Source organism: Python bivittatus, unplaced genomic scaffold (assembly GCF_059951505.1).
Source record: "Python bivittatus isolate LINGU-HERP-01145 unplaced genomic scaffold, Pbiv_v1 ctg000390_np1212, whole genome shotgun sequence".
Lineage (NCBI taxonomy): Eukaryota > Metazoa > Chordata > Lepidosauria > Squamata > Pythonidae > Python > Python bivittatus.
The window spans coordinates 936,221-952,811 of NW_028277070.1; the positions used below are offsets into that span (position 1 = coordinate 936,221).

A 16,591-nucleotide genomic window follows, 5' to 3' on the forward strand; every position below is an offset into this window, starting at 1 on the left:
TCTGAGGAGGAGATGGGGGCCTCCACAGAGTATTACCACGGTGCTACTAAGGGAAATGGTTTGCATGTGCTGGTCTGAGCTGCAGATGCACCCAACGGAGCACTGGGTGGCAAAGATACTTTGGTAGCTAGTACTGAAACTGTGAACAAACCCACTCTTTGGGGGGTTTTGATACGTGCATGTTAGTTCCAGCTTCCAGCAGTAAGGTGAAGGATATTCAGGTAAGAGCATTGTCTCCTTTCCCATGGTAGGTTAAGGTTACTCCTGAGATCTGGATTCATACCCCACCTTATGCAATGAAAGAGGTATAAATCCCATGCATACAACGGTGAATGGACGAGGTGAGAGCCATGGTGGCCTCTGTTTAATATCAGGCCTCTCCTTCAGTATGAAGAACCAAGTGGCCAGAAGTTGGAGCACCGGATCGCCGTCTCTTGTGCTTGGCCACAGTCATACAGCCTGCCTCTTGCTGTAGGGGGTCATTAGGACCAGGAGGAGAACAGTACTCCAATCTGTTCCTCTAATGAATACGATGAAGCCCATGTCTCTAGTTGAATAGCCTTGGGATGGGGGAGGCAAGCAGCATTACACATGGTGGGGATGCTGCTGGAGAAACCTCCAGGGTGACAAAAGCAATTCTGGCAGCCCCCAAGACTCTTGAGCAAACACAACAGAGGAGGAAAAAAATGACAATTTTCACACTGGAGAGGAGGATCTGTTACTCAGCCCAGCCAGCTAACTCTGAGCAGAGAAACAGGCAGGTTTTTCTTCCAGAGGAGGAAGACCTCCCCCTGCCTCACGGTTCTGTGTTCGTCACTGAGTGCTATATACCCCCCCCAGCCCCCAGTGAGTTGACTTTGCAGGAAGTGCAGCAATGCAAGAGGTCTGCTAGCTAACAGCACCATGTTCAGCAAAAAGGAGAAACGCATTGAGATATTGGCCCCTTCCAACTTTGAACACTGGGTCCAAGTTCACACTGGAGAGATAAGTAAATAGGATCCTGTAATGGTATGTGGGAATGACCCTGGGAGACAGGGCAAGGAGAAGCAACAAGGGAACAGTCAGATAAAAGGCAGCTTAGCCTGCAGCAGGAATTCTGTTAATTGTAACCTTACAATAAATAGAATTAGCTCAGTTAGTCGTGATTCCTGTCTGGTCTACATCAACCTTGCAAGTCTGAAAGTACTTCTCCCCCCCCGCCCCGCCTCCTTTACAGCCCAGAAACTAGGGAGGGTCTCTTCTGAGCCTCTTGCTCCACCCACATTCCTGCTGCGGGCTCAGCTGCCTTTTATATGACGGTTCCCTCCTGCCTCCCATGGTCATTCCCACATACCATCCCCTCCCCTCCACTATCTGTACTGGTATCAGTACCTTGACATTTGTTCATAAACAAACTGGAATTAGGGACGAGCAGTAATGGTACCCCCCTTCATGGATCACTGCCTTGTCGTGGCAAAGGGGCTTGCGTAACTCAGTGAAGCCATGAGCTATACCGTGCAGGGCCACCAAGACGGACAGGTCATGACAGAGAGTTCTGACAAAATGTGGTCCACTGGAGAAGGAAATGGCAACCCACTCCGGTATCCTTGCCAAGAAAACCCCATGGACAATGTTAAAAGGCTAAAAGATATGATGCCGGAAGATGAGCCCCTCAGGTCGGAAGGTGTCCAATATGCTACTGGGGAAGAGCGGAGGGCAATTCCAAGTAGCTCCAGAAAGAGTGAAGCGGCTGGGCCAAAGCCGAAAGGACGTTCAGCTGTGGATGTATCTGGAAGCGAAAAGAAGGTCCGATGCTGTAAAGAACAATATTGTCTAGGTACCTGGAAGGTAAGATCGATGAACCAAGGCAAGCTGGATGTGGTCAAACATGAGATGACAAGACTGAACATCGACATCTTGGGAATCAGCGAACTGAAATGGACGGGAATGGGTGAATTTAATTCGGGTGACCATTATATCTACTACTGTGGCCAAGAAACCCTTAGAAGAAATGGAGTTGCACTCATAGTCAATAAGAGAGTGGGAAAGGCAGTAATGGGGTACAACCTCAAAAACGACAGAATGATCTCAGTGTGTATCCAAGGCAAACCATTCAATATCACAGTCATCCAAGTCTATGCCCCAACCACTGATGCTGAAGAAGCTGAAGTTGACCACTTCTATGAAGACCTACAACACCTTCTAGAACTGGCACCAAAAAAAGATGTCCTTTTCATCATAGGGGATTGGAATGCTAAAGTAGGAAGTCAAGGAGTAATCGGAATAACAGGCAAGTTTGGCCTTGGAGTACAAAATGAAGCAGGGCAAAGGCTAATAGAGTTCTGTCAAGAGAACAAGCTAGTCATAGCAAACACTCTTTTCCAACAACACAAGAGACGACTCTACACATGGACATCACCAGATGGTCAATACCGAAACCAGATTGATTATATACTTTGCAGCCAAAGATGGAGAAGCTCTATACAGACAGCAAAAACAAGACCAGGAGCTGACTGTGGCTCAGATCATGAGCTTCTTTCTGCAAAATTTAGGCTTAAATTGAAAAATGTAGGGAAAACCACTAGACCACTCAGGTATGACTTAGATCATATTCCTTGTGAGTACACAGTGAAGGTGATGAATAGATTTAGGGGATTAGATTTGGTAGACAGAGTGCCTGAAGAACTATGGACTGAGGTCCGTAACATTGTACAGGAGGCAGCAACTAAAACCATCCCAAAGAAAAAGAAATGCAAGAAAGCAAAATGGCTGTCTGATGAGGCTTTACAAATAGCTGTGGAAAGAAGGAATGCGAAAAGCAAGGGTGAAAGGGGAAGATATCAGCAACTGAATGCAGATTTCCAGAGAATAGCAAGGAGAGATAAGAAGGCCTTCTTAAATGAACAATGCAAAGAAATCGAGGAAAACAATAGAATGGGGAAGACTAGAGATCTCTACAAGAAAATTGGAGATATGAAAGGAACGTTTAGTGCAAAGATGGGCATGATAAAGGACAAAAAAGGCAGGGACCTAACAGAAGCAGAAGAGATTAAGAAGAGGTGGCAAGAATACACAGAAGAACTATACAAGAAAGATCTTAATGTCCCTGATGTCCACGCTGGTGTGATCACTGACCTTGAGCCAGACATCCTAGAGAGTGAAGTCAAGTGGGCCTTAGGAAGCATTGCTAACAACAAAGCTAGTGGAGATGACAGTATTCCAGCTGAGTTATTTAAAATACTAAAAGATGATGGTGTTAAAGTGCTGCACTCAATATGCCAGCAAGTTTGGAAAACGCAACAGTGGCCACAGGATTGGAAAAGGTCAGTTTACGTTCCAATTCCAAAGAAGGGCAACGCCAAAGAATGCTCAAACTATCGCACAATTGCACTCATTTCACATGCTAGCAAGGTTATGCTCAGAATCCTACAAGCTAGGCTTTAGCAGTACGTGAACCGAGAACTACCGGATGTACAAGCTGGGTTTCGAAGAGGCAGAGGCAGAGATCAAATCGCCAACATTCGCTGGATCATGGAGAAAGCACGAGAGTTCCAGAAAAACATCTACTTCTGCTTCATTGACTATGCAAAAGCCTTTGATTGTGTGGATCACAACAAACTCTGGCAAATTCTTAAAGAGATGGGAATACCAGACCACCTTACCTGTCTCCTGAGAAATCTGTATGTGGGCCAAGAAGCAACAGTTAGAACCGGTCATGCAGCAACCGATTGGTTCAAAATAGGGAAAGGTGTACGACAAGGCTGTATACTGTCACCCTGCTTATTTAACCTATATGCAGAGTACATCATGAGAAATGCCAGGCTGGAAGAATCACAAGCCGGAATTAAGATTGCAGGGAGAATCATCAACAACCTCAGATATGCGGACGATACCACCCTAATGGCAGAAAGTGAAGAAGAACTAAAGAGCCTCTTGATGAGGGTGAAAGAGGAGAGTGCAAAAGCTGGCTTGAAACTCAACATTAAAAAACTAAGATCATGGCATCTGGACCCATCAATTCCTGGCAAATAGAAGGGGTAGAAATGGAAGCAGTAACAGACTTCATTTATTTGGGCTCCAAGATCACCGCAGATGGAGACTGCAGCCATGAAATTAAAAGACGCTTGCTCCTTGGGAGGAAAGCTATGGCAAGCCTAGACAGCATATTAAAAAGCAGAGACATCACCTTCCTGACAAAGATCCGCATAGTCAAAGCGATGGTTTTTCCAGTAGTAATGTATGACTGTGAGAGCTGGACCATAAAGAAGGCTGAGCGCCGAAGAATTGATGCCTTTGAACTGTGGTGCTGGAGAAGACTCTTGAGAGTCCCCTGGACTGCTAGGAGGTCAAACCAGTCAATCTTAAAGGAAATCAACCCTGATTGCTCATTGGAAGGATCGATAATGAAGCTCAAGCTCAGATATTTTGGCCACCTAATGCGAAGAGAGATCTCTTTGGAGAAGACCCTGATGCTGGGAAAGATTGAAGGCAAAAGGAGAAGAGGACGGCAGAGGATGAGATGGTTAGATAGCATCACTGAAGCAATGAGCATGAAACTGAGCAAACTCAGGGAGGCAGTGAAGGACAGGAAGGCCTGGCGCAATATGGTTCATGGGGTCACGAAGAGTCGGACACGACTTAACGACTAAACAACAACAGTAATGGTACCATGTTTGCAGACCAGGCCAACTTAGAATTATTAAAAGAAAAAGGGACAGCAGAAAGCTGCAGAATAACTGAACCCCCTCCCAACACATCTTGCAATAGGAAGGGACCTTCAGTATGCCCTGCCTGGTTGTCTGGGCAGCATTTAGGTGGAAATATCCAGGCCTTGAACTATATAGGTCTTTACAGGGCAGACTGCACCTCAAATTGCACTTGGAAACACATGAGTGACCAGCGCAACTCCCACAGCTGTGGTGTAATATGGCAGTTCTGAGACTGACAAGGGAGCATCGAGGCTGCTGCGCTCGGACCATCTGAAGTTTCCGAGAGTGGTCTTCAAGGGCAGCCCCACGGAGGGCAAATCCCAGTAATGCAATCACAAGATGAGAAGGGCCTGGGTCCATTCTAGACATCGTCCTCAAAAAGACTGTAACAGAATGGGAAATGCCCAAACAAAATCAACCCAATTTATTTCAAAGATCATAAAGAAACAAACCAAAATAAAGTAATAGTTGAATACCAGTAATGTAAACATTGTTTTACTCAATGGAACCCAGACAGTGGTTTGCAGATACTGATATCTTTGCCCGTTTATGTCAAAGAACAGTTTTCATGTCTGGTAAAATATGTTAATATAGATTCTGCCAGTCTGATCTGAGGCATGAAACTACAAAACAAAGAGGAGGACCCCATCATAAAAGGAGCAGTGTTAATGTATGAAGGATGGATTCAATAGTGCCACAGGGGCAGAACTGATTTAGACCTCTCAGCTTTTTGGTTAAGATCAAGCATAGACTGAACAAAATGAGGAAATGTCTGGAGCAATTCTCTGGATCCCTTTTGAGAATTTTGTTTTGGGGGGGGGGGTCTGTTTTTGTTGTTGGGGATATTCTAATTTTGTTTTTATTGCTCAACATCACCCCAAGTTGCATTTTTGAGAACTGGAGGCCATATAAGGCCATCTACATGAAGCCGCTGGGTGAGATCATCTGTCACCATGGGATGAGATATCATCGGTGTGCGGATGATACCCAACTGTACATCTCCATCCCGGATGAATTAAGTGATGCTGTGGGTGTTCTTTCATGGTGCTTGGAGGCTGTGGGGGTCTGGATGGGGAACAACAGACTTCAGCTGAACCCTGGTAAGACGGAGTGGCTGTGGGTTCGGGGCTCTTCCGTATCTGGGGCCTTACCAGCTATGGTCCTGGATGGGGTGGCACTGCCCCAGACAGACCCAGTGTGTAATCTGGGGGTCCTCCTGGAGTCACGGCTCCTGCTCGAGGAGCAGGTGGCAGCCGTGGCCAGGAGGGCCTTTGCTCAACTTCATGTTGTGCACCAGCTGCGCCCTTTCCTGGATTGGGAGTCCCTCCAGTCAGTCACTCGTGCCCTGGTCATCTCCCACACGGACTACTGCAATGCGCTCTATATGGGGCTACCCTTGGAAAGTATCCGGAAGCTGCATCTGATGCAGAATGAAGCGGCATGGACAGCTATGGGCGCCTCTAGGGCTGTGCATGTAACATCTCTGCTGCGTGAGCTGCACTGGGTGCCGGTCTGGGTCCAATTCAAGACGTCGGTTATGACCCCTTAATGGCATGGGCCCAGGTTACCTGAGGAACTGTCTCGCCCAGGTTACATTGACCCATCTCGCCCTGTCTGGCAGGAAGGGAATGTTATGGGCCCTGTCAGCCCCACCCTCTGGAACATCTTGCCCCCTGAGGTGACATTGGCCCCCACTCTTCTGGCCTTCTGGAAGAGCATGAAGACCTGGCTCTGCCAACTAGCATGGGGACCCAGTGGGGGTTTGCAGCACTGGGGGTGGTTGGTGGCTTGAAGACGCTCTCTCCGCCTTTTATCTTTGAATATTTTTGTAAAGATTTTTATTGCTTTTTATCGCTTTTTTACTTGTAAGCCGCATAGAGTCACTTGTACAGGGAGATAGGCGGCGTATAAATTTGACAAATAAAATAAATAAAAATATAAGTCCATAAATCCATAAACAAACTTTTTATCAAAGAAAAATAACAGCAAAAAACTTATCTCAACGCACACGATTTTTAAAAATTGTGAAGTATTAAGTGTTTCCCTGATAAAATGTTTCTTGACGTGCCCAGGGAATCAGAGCTGTCCTCTTCTGTTGGTAAATATTCCATAGGTGCAACTGATCCTCTCTAATACATTTTCCAACATCCCACTGCCAGCCCCCAAATCTCGGACCACTTGGCAGAAGGGACTGCAACAACAGTGCAGGAGGCTTACAGGAGAAAGGCGCAGGGGTCCTACCTGCTCCCCCACCCCACAGTCTGTGGGTCTCTGCCAAGGCAAATAAGCAGGAGGCCAGCTGCATGAGCACAGCTGGCCAGAAAGCAAGAAGCCCATCACCATGCCTGAAGAGCAACACATGTGCAGGCGCACACGCACCCCCCCCCATCAGAATGGTGGGGAAGAGGAGGCAGGCTCCAGAGCAAAGCTTGCCAGGGAAAGATTCTGCCCTTCTCAGCAGCATGGACAAAAACAGCCTCCCTGGGGGAAGTGGCCTCCTCTCGCTTTAGATGTCTTGCACTCCTGGCAGGGAGATGCTTCTCAAGGGTTTCTGGGCTCGAACGCATGGCCTGGAGGGGACCCACTGCAGGGAACATGAATAGGCTAACAGAGAAACACTGTCTGCTCCAGCTGCCTGCGTCAGCTGCACCCAACATTTCATCACTGACTGCCCTTTGCAGAGAAACCGCTCCCTTCCTCCTCTTCCTCTCTTCCACCTGCAAAGAGGAAAACGGGGCCTCGCCAGGGCCTCTGTAGCGGAGCTAAGCCGGGCACCTGGATCTCTGCATTCCAGCACTGGAGTCAGGCTGGTGCATGTCCCCCACCAGGACTTCCCAGGCCAAGAGGATGCCCCTACCCCAAGAACTGCCAGAGGACCTCCCTGTCCTTTAGGGGTCTGAACATGCAGTGTCTCATTGGCAAGAAGGGATAGATGCTATCCCACCTCTGCCATCTGAACAGAGAGCCAAAGCTGGGCATAGAAATGGCAGCTGGCCTGGAAGAGGGACGTGTCGGACTTTTGTTCCAGCACTGCTTGTACCTGGCCAGCACTCTTTCAGGCTGCAAACAGCCACCCCTTAAGAGAAGTCCTGCTAGCCAGGCGAAAGGCCCACCTAGTTTGGCCAGGAGGCGCCAGAAGCCACCTGGGGCACTCACCTCCCCTTTCTGGACAGTCATGGATTGCCTCCTGGGGGTGATCTCTTCATTGATGCTAGACAGGAAGTTCTGGGAGATGCGGAGTGCATCCTGCAGGAGCAGACAGTCGGGGTGACTTGATGGGGTGTGCTTCAGTAAATCCTGCTTGTTAAGAGGGAGGGGAGAACAAAGATACTCAGAGCACAGCACCAGCAGTCCACTTCACTTCCAACGGACTTTCTAGGCCTGGCAGCTGGGCACGAGTCTCTAATTCAAAGCTCAGGACCAACCGACAGAGGTGGAAGGAACCGCCATATCCAAGCTCCTCCATCAGGCCTCCGAGACAGATGGTTGCCCAGGCTCTGCTTGAACACAGCCACTGACTTCCCTCTCGCTGGTCACTGATTTCAGAGCCTCTGTCCATTAGGAGGTTTTTTCCTACGCTCTGGAATTCTACTCTCCCCAACAGCTGTATCTGGGCTTCCAGCTGCTGGTGCCTCCAGTACCCCAGAGCTAGGCTTGTGCTGAGGTCTTGCTTCCTCTCAGCCCAGAGACGAAGAAAGAGCTCCGCTGGGATGCTCAGTGAGTGGATTTCTGGCAAAGTGTAGGTGGCTCTGCATGGAGCAGCAGCCGCAGAAGAACAGACACCCTTATTCCCCAAGCACTTAAATCAATCCCTTTCCCTGCAAGCGCTGTCCTTATGGGTCCTCCAGCGATCACCAGACTTCTTCTACTGGTCTGTCTTGCCTGCCCACCCTCCTGCCCAGCCAGACTAAGCATCAAGGATGTGATTCAGTGTACTGTGGGAACCCAGCCACGATTTCACAATCCTGTCTGATGCAGCCCATCCAGTTCAGCCACAACACGGTTCACAGAGCGCGTTAGGTGAACAGAACCCCTGTGCTTTGCTTTTCCCATCGGTCCCCAGCCGATGGGAAAAGATGTCATATTTTGTTGTATATTTTGGTAACTCTTTTCATCCTTTGTGTTATTTCTCACTTGTTCACTGACTTCTCTAAAACCAAAGACGCATCTCCAATTTCCAGTAGAAAAGGCAAGAGTGTTAATATTCATGGCAACTTACGTGGAGTACAAGTGTACTGCGTGTGACCCGATCCACCGGCTTGTAGAGGAGAGCTGTGGCAAAATAAAGGAAAATGGGAGGCTGTATGGCAATGTAATTCTTTGGAAAACAAAATAATCCAAACAAGGAAGAAAAGGGAGTGCTAAGCAGAAGGTTCATCATGGGAAAATCCCTTCTCTGACAATATGTCTGCCACAATCCTTTGCAATTTGCCTGTGCGACTCCCCCACAGTTGGTCAAGCCCTTCCCACCCCACCCCACCCCACCCCACCCCAGGCACTATGGACTGCTACAGCATGCAGAGTCCCCCTTTCGCTGTGAACCCAAGTACTTCACTCCAACAAGCAGCACTGCTGCTCAAAAAGGACCAACCAACCAACCAACCAACCAAGCGTTGGTTATACAAGTCCCTCTAGAACAAAAAAGCCAGAGAAACCCTCCGCACCATATGGAACTCCTTCCAGGGGGGCAGGTCGTTATTGTTCAGAGAGCAACGAGTCTCAGATCCGCTGGTGCGCCACGCTACTTACTTTCCAAAGAGTTTTTTGTTGTCTGGTCTCTTGTGTCCTTGGAGCCTCTAGCTCTGAGATTCTGCAAAAGATGAGCAAGGCAAGACTCCAGCTTAATTTCCTTCAGCGTGCCTCACGGGCCTGCCAGCTGTTCCTTATCTGGCCACAGATGTTCCCTGGTTTGCACACCAAATCCAGACGAGGCACATTATCTTCAGCACAGGAAGCACTAGCTCAGTGGTTACACCCCCTTGTCATAATGGTTGCCACCACCTCTATGCAGGTTCTCCCCTTCCTTTTGGAAGAACACAGTTCTTTGGGGGCTTGATGAGTATCTCAGGCAGAACTGGCTGGAATTTCATCAAATTAGGGACACCTATGAACCTCCACCCTTAAGGGCCAATCGTTGAAGGCCAACGAAAGAGTTGGTAGTGGCGGACCTCCACCTGCTCCCAAGTGTCCTTCAGAGGGAGGCAGTTCAAATCCAGCCGAGAGGTATTTCTGGAGGGAAATGGTCCTTTGCTACCTCACACTGAGGGTCATGTGGGGAAGGGTTCTGCTTGGAGGGAAATTATTTCCCTGATAAAAGCCACACTGGAAGGAATTCTTCAAAGCCAATCGTAAGAATATTTACTAGGGAAGGAAGTGACTCCATCGACTGAATGGGGCTCCCCTCCCATAGCCCAGACTTGAGTTGGGGCGAGCCAAAATTCAGGCAAGGCTTTGCAGGTTCCAAGGAGAGCCCTCAAGTCAGTCAGTTTCTGTGGAGGATCCCTGGGGTGCCGTAACCCAGGGGAAGCCACCCTCCCCCCTGGGCTTCTCTCCAATCTCCGTCCTCGCAGCTGAGAGACCCACAGCACTTGCAGTACCAGTTCTGTCATGGGCTTAGCCCACTGGGGGGCAGGAGAGTCTCATCAGATCCCTAGGAGGACCCCAACCCCCACCGGGAACCGTCAGCCATCACGCAGGAAGACGCGAGGGCTCTGCGCACCCTGCGCGCATCGCGCAGCCTTGCTCACCTCCGAGATTTCTGCAAACTGCGCGTTGGCTTGGCAACACTTCTCGGCCGTCTCCATGGCAACCTCGTAGTTATCCACGAAGGCCCGGTACACTCCCAGCTGGCTGGCCTGCGGGGGGGCAAACGCGGAATGAGACCAAGCCTGGAGCGGAAAGGCGGGGGGAGAGAGATGGCCGCCAGCAGTGCCTGCTCAGGAGGCCGGCTGGAGATCTGGGGGAAGCAGAGGACATGTCGGGATGAGCCTCTGCCCCGCAACTGGCAGGATGCCCGCCGAGGGCCGAGCCAGAGGTGGGAGACGTGCCCAGCCCGGCCCCACTGACTTTGACGTCCTGGGGAAAGATGGCCCCTCTTCTCAGCCAAATGGCCTCTTCTCTTGCTCCACCCTAAGCTCGCTGGGGAACAGGCAGACGCGACAGTCGTAAAGGTCCAAAACTGGACACACGTCCGCCTCCTGCTCTTCCTTCAGGGAAGTGGGGACATCCTACGAGGAAGGCTGCCCGGAGCCATCCAGGGAACGCTTTAGGCCTGAGAAGGAGGGAGGCCCAACACTGGGATGCCACCAGGGTGGCATCTGTACTGGCTCCGCCCACTAGACAGGGAGCAGCCTGCAGCGTGCTACCTGGTGGCTTCCTTTCCCCCAGCTGGTTTCCAACGGCGGCCACCCTCTTCCCACACTGCACATACCCAGAAACATGGTGGTAAAGGATAATGGGGAGCCCTCAAGCTGGACTCAGAAGCTGGAGGCAAGAGGCCACCCAGAGATGTTCTACTTACCAGCTTCTGGAAGAGGTCCCCCACCCGTTGCTGGTGGCTCCACTGATGAACACGCGGGAAAAGCCCATCATAGAACTCCTTGTGGATTTCGTAGAGCTCAGGCACTTTGAAGAAGATGGTCTCAATCTGCTGGCTCGTCAGGACTGGCTGGGAGGTGGTGGCAGCCGCTTTCAAAGGCTTCATGGGCTGAAAAATCAAAGACCACAGACTTGGCTGCTATCTGCACCGGCATCTTCCTGGGCATCGGTTCTGCTTCTTCAAACATCTACCCTTGAGGAAATGCTGGAGCTCTTAGGGGACAGCGCGATAATCCACTCAACCCTTCCTACTGGAGGCACAAGAGCAACGTCAAGAGTCTCACGCCACCCCACCCCACAGCACCATCGGCTAGAAATGGCTTAAGCCATTAGAGAATGAGCAGAAGCTGCAGAACAACACAGCAAAGTTCTTGCTCAGCTCCCATACCACTGAATGGAGCTTCAGCAGGAGAACTTTCCAAAGAACTGCTCCATGTTGTTATCCTGGGGAGAAGGACCCACTTGATTATTCCTCCCCAGGTCCAGAACATCTTCAGCTTACCCGGAGAATAAAATCTCCCTCCCTCTCACCCACGCACTCACCCATTCCCTGGTGCCCTTACCAGCAAGAGAGCCTCAAGGTGACTTAAGTAGGTTTCCTCGCTGGCCAGGATGCCCGACAGGACCCACTTCCTCATCTCCAGACCCTTTTCCAGGTCTGGCTCACTCTAAAGAAAGGAAGAGCAAGGGAATCAATGGGAGGCAAGGTCTCCTAACACAGGCCTGGAGATTTGGCTGGGATGAAAGTGCCGGGGCTGAAGGGAACAATTAGGTCTGCAACTGGGGGAGAGGGGGGGTCTACTCTCCCCAGGAAAAAGGGGCTAAGCAACACAGGGACACTGAGGCACATTTTCACTCTGGAGTCCTTGGGGTTCTCTGAGCTTTGTTGTTTTCCTGCAAACGCTTTGTTGCCTGGCTAGGTAACATCTTCAGTGCTGCCACATGCTGTCACTCTTAACGTAGCCAGCTGCTGGCCGCCACATCCCCACTGAGCTCGGGGGGGGGCGGGGGGGCTGCCCTGGATGGGTGTAAGCAGCATCCTGAGCTGCAGCTCTGCGCAGGCTGGGTTCAGATCCTGAGCTGGGAGCCTCGGCAGGGCAGAGCCAGAGTGAAACGGCAGACCCCAGGCTGCTGCTGGAGCAAACGCAATCCAAACTGACTTGTGAGGAGACAGAACCAGGCTCCTCCCCCTTTGGCCCCTTCCTCACTCTCCTGGCCGACTCCTGAACCACACCCACCTGCCTGGCTGTAACGGGCGCAAGAGAAGCCCAGCAGGGGACCCCACTCGCCCTCCTACCAGCCTTATTGTCTGCCCCTCCCTGAAAGCAGCCCTATGACACCCCCACCCCCACCCCCACCCCCACCGGACAGGGTTTGGATCTCACTGGGTCTCAGGAGGCCCGGGGGCCAAGGGAGGCTTGCTCCCCAGGGGTGCCAGGCTCTCAGGAGCCATCAGCGCCGGGCCTGCCGCATGGCGCCAGCAGACGTGTCCAGCCAGCCGGCCCAGAAGGAGGGCTGCGTTTCCTCTTTTGGGAGGCGCTGCCGAGGGACGGAGCTTCACGTGGGGAGCAGTGGAAGAGGAGAGGGGGCAGAGCCAGCATTATTTATAGCACGCCAATAGCATCCTTGCCAATCTCAGCTCAGGAAGGGCTTGCCTATTCGAGCGGAGCCATTAAAGCAGCAGAGAATAAAGAGACAGGGGGTGAGTCAGAGCCAGGTAAGAAGGGCGGGGTCTTGGCAGAAGGAAAGGGCTGGCCAAGAGCTCCTCACAGAGGGTCACTCCCTTCAAAGCCACCCCGCAGGCCCCCACTGAGCCCCCCACCCCACCCCCATTCAGGGCCTGATCACTCTCCCAGCCTCTGCAAAGCAAAGTCTCTCCGGTTCCTTCTCCCCCCCTTCCTCTCCCTCCCCAGTTTGCGGCTGGGAAAGTCTCCGCAACTTCATGAGAACACAGCCTGGCAGACTCAAAGGGGAGAGGAGCAAAGGGCAGGACCCCCTGCCAGAAGCCAGCGTGCAGTCCCTAGATTGCCCGTTCCCTCTGGGACCTTTGAAAGGGCTGCCCCAGGTGCCACATCCACCCCTGGATGCCTCCTTCCTCAGCTTTTGCTCAGCCCTGCAGGAGGACGCAGGGAGGGCCCTTCTCAACCCCTGTGCCCAGGCGACTGCCAAAGAAGCCCAGCCCTCCCAAATGAAGGCACTGCGCCCTGTCCTCCATCTCCTGAGCCACGCTCCAGGAAAGCCCTAAGGCCTTGCTCCACGTTGGTCAGAGGAACCTCAAAAAGGGTCCGAGACCAGAAGCCTGTGAGATGCGTGGCTGAGCTGCATCTTCACAGTCAATTCTTTGTCACAATTGCTGGTATCCTTTTTTTATCCTGAGCCGCAAGAACACATCCCACCGAGAGGCAAGGCCTCCAGCAAGCACGCACAGGGAGAAGGGGGTCCGCACACGTGAAACGAGGGGTTTCCATCAGGCAGAGTCCACGAGCAAAGGAAGCCCTAAGTTCTGCCGGGCGCCATCTTCCTTCCCTCTCAGGGCACAAAGGCTCTTCAGGGAAGATGATTACGGCTGGCGCCTTGGCAGGCAAGAGACGTGAGGGCTTCTGGGAGGGACAAATGCAGCTCAGCTGGAGCAGCCCAGAGAAGCCTTCCTTGACCCAAACAGAATTCAGCAGGAGGGGAAACTGGAGATCACCCAGCAGCCTTCACGGGAGAGAAAGAACCTGAGGGCAGTAAGCCTGATGGCAGGTGGACTGTGTCTCAGGGAAGCCCTTGGTTGAGACAGAGGGACCAGGGACAGGGAGGTTCGTGGCCTGCCGTGGAAAGAAGAGCGTTGGAACCCACCACAGCTCTGTGCCAAAGTATGCCCTGAACAACAGAAGTAACTGGGCAAAACAAAGCAGAGAAAACATACAGAATACGTTTGGGAGGTGTGACAAATGGAAAAAATGTCCAGGATGAGTAGCAGAATCCAGCTTCACTTAGCAAATGTAACTTTATCTCCTGCCAAATGGAATCAGGAGATCTTTCTTTTCCTCACACTTCTCCTCTCACCAAAATGTTCTTTGTGTTTTTGGCCAGTTTTTATTTTGTGTGAAGCCAACAGCACAGCCTGAGCGGTCGAAAAGTCCTCACGAAGCCAGCACCACAGGAGAAATGGTGTAAATTCCCAAGCAGTTGCGAGGCTTCTAAGCCTCTGGCTGAACTTGCCCACCCCCCCCCTTTTACTCCAGAGGAGATGGCCCTGCACAACGGGTATCCAAACTTCCAAGCCGGAGGCGCTGCGCATCACCAGCGGGGCAGGCAGTCCAAATGCAGCTCTGGGTCCTGCTGTCAACCCAAGGCACGGCCCAACACCTCCCTCTGCACCTCTGAGCCTGCAGGGTTACAGCCGTACATACAAGGCCAACATTCCAGCTCCCCTCTTTGCCACAGGCCATGTTGCAGCAACTCACTGATTTTGAAGACTCCAGGGATCCTGAAGAGAACCCATCTCGACTGCCTCGGCTCTTGGAGCTAAGGTGGGGTGAAGAAGAGGGGGAATCATCAATGAAGGGCATCATGTCATGGTGGTGCCTCTGTTCTTCAGCTCTGTCCACATCATAAGCGTAGCCAGGTGGCATGCCACCAAAAGAAATATCTGTGAAAGGAAGGAAAGCGGAATGGGAATGAACAATCGGCCTGGGGTACAAACAGCGTTCTTGTGGTCTTCCTCTTGATCTAAGCCTTCAAAAGCTGCTCTGTGGACCCCTGATCATTCACATTTCCAATTTTCCTGCAGAAGGGTCTCCAGGAGACCTTGCTAATCTGGCACCAACACCTTCAGACCAATCTCCTGATCTTTCCAATGAATGCATAATTGAAATTTCAGAGCATGCAGAAAAAAAGGATCTTGTGACTAGGAGCAGGATATGACTGGAAAGCAAAGCTACACACATTAATTTTGTTATGGTCCAAAGTCTACTAGAATAATACATATTTGACTCTTCACAACACAAACCTGTGGGGAAAACAGAAATCTGCATTTTGTGGATTAATTTGCAACTGCAGTTTTGATGTTGTGACTTGTGGCTGCCCTCCAAACAGAGAACTAGAGACTTTGAGATAATAAAAAAAAGGAGGTGCCCAGGTCCATCGGGCCAACTCATTCATCAAGCGACAAGCGAGAGTCCACACGGGAGACTGGTGGCCCTTCTCCTGCCCAGAGTATCCACCAAACTGCTATTCATAACGTTTGCATGTGGACATTCATGATGGAAACACAGATTTGGGGATCAGAGCACAAACTGAAAAGGAAAAAAAAACCCTGGGGAGAAAGCCCAGAACGACGATTGTGGCCATCACCACGCAACGGCACCTTCAGGATTTATTTGCCGAATTTGCTGATCCAGGGGCAAAATGGAAAGTTGGCTTGCCTGTTCCCAGGGGAGTTTCCGTGCCCCTCCCCTCCCACAACACAACCCGTCTGGACAAGACAAGGTGGAAGAAAAATGGGCTAGGCAGTGGGGCAGGGCTCTCAGATGCCAACTCTGCCCCCAGATCAATACCAATGACATGAATGCAGGCGTTACTCCACCCTCAGCTCTTTGAGGATCAGGAAACAGGTCCACGAGTCTGACTGCAGCCATATTTTGTTGATCTGGGCTCTAGTAACGGAATCGTGAAAGCCTGACCGCAATTCCCCTCCCCTCCCTCCGGTACTCCAGCGAATTAGGGAGGACAAGAATCAGCCTGAGATTCTTCCTCTGTACCCCGGGCTTAAAGCATCTTTTGCAGCTGTGGTCTCTGCCTAGTTTCTCCAAGATCATCTCCGTGGCTTTCCACATCTATGCAGTGGCAGGCCATAGATGTCAAGTCATGGAAAGTCAAAGTTTATGTATTTATTTTCCAGCTTCCACACTGCTTCTGCCAACCAGCTGCCTCAAAATGCGTTACAGCCAGCAAATCCAAAACAGAAATATTTACATGTACCACAATATTCCTATGTGCTAACAATGTATAAAGTTAGTGTGGTGTGCACAATCCTACGCTAAACACAAAAAATAACTGGATATATTACAGCAATCCAACAGCATCAACATCTTACTTTGCATGAGTGGTCAGTGCCCGACGGCCTTCGGAAATACTCTAGGGTCTGAGCAGGGGCCACTCATAGGAGGAACCCGCTCAGAGAATGCTCACTTCTGAGCCCTTCCTGCCAAACATCCAGCAAGGTTTTCTCCGTATGCCCTGGCATGCGGATTCTCCCTGGAGGAGGCACTCTTGGGCATCCAGGTCTCATCACATGGAGGACTTTCATTGCCTTGAAC

The 16,591-nt window shown here is 51.1% G+C and overlaps 1 protein-coding gene across 2 annotated transcripts in view; it reads right to left on the reverse strand.

Annotated features, from left to right (window-relative positions):
• The window catches only part of BCR (BCR activator of RhoGEF and GTPase), an 86,957-nt gene that overhangs the window by 38,668 nt on the left and 31,698 nt on the right, over nucleotides 1-16,591 (reverse strand). For both annotated transcript variants that reach the window (XM_088143749.1, XM_088143750.1), the window contains exons 2-8: nucleotides 14,738-14,922; nucleotides 11,849-11,953; nucleotides 11,209-11,394; nucleotides 10,436-10,543; nucleotides 9,438-9,498; nucleotides 8,908-8,960; nucleotides 7,845-7,985 (exon numbers count right to left, since the gene is read on the reverse strand). In XM_088143749.1, the coding sequence (XP_087999875.1) occupies nucleotides 7,845-7,985; nucleotides 8,908-8,960; nucleotides 9,438-9,498; nucleotides 10,436-10,543; nucleotides 11,209-11,394; nucleotides 11,849-11,953; nucleotides 14,738-14,922 (839 nt within the window). The remainder of the gene's footprint in view (nucleotides 1-7,844; nucleotides 7,986-8,907; nucleotides 8,961-9,437; nucleotides 9,499-10,435; nucleotides 10,544-11,208; nucleotides 11,395-11,848; nucleotides 11,954-14,737; nucleotides 14,923-16,591) is intronic.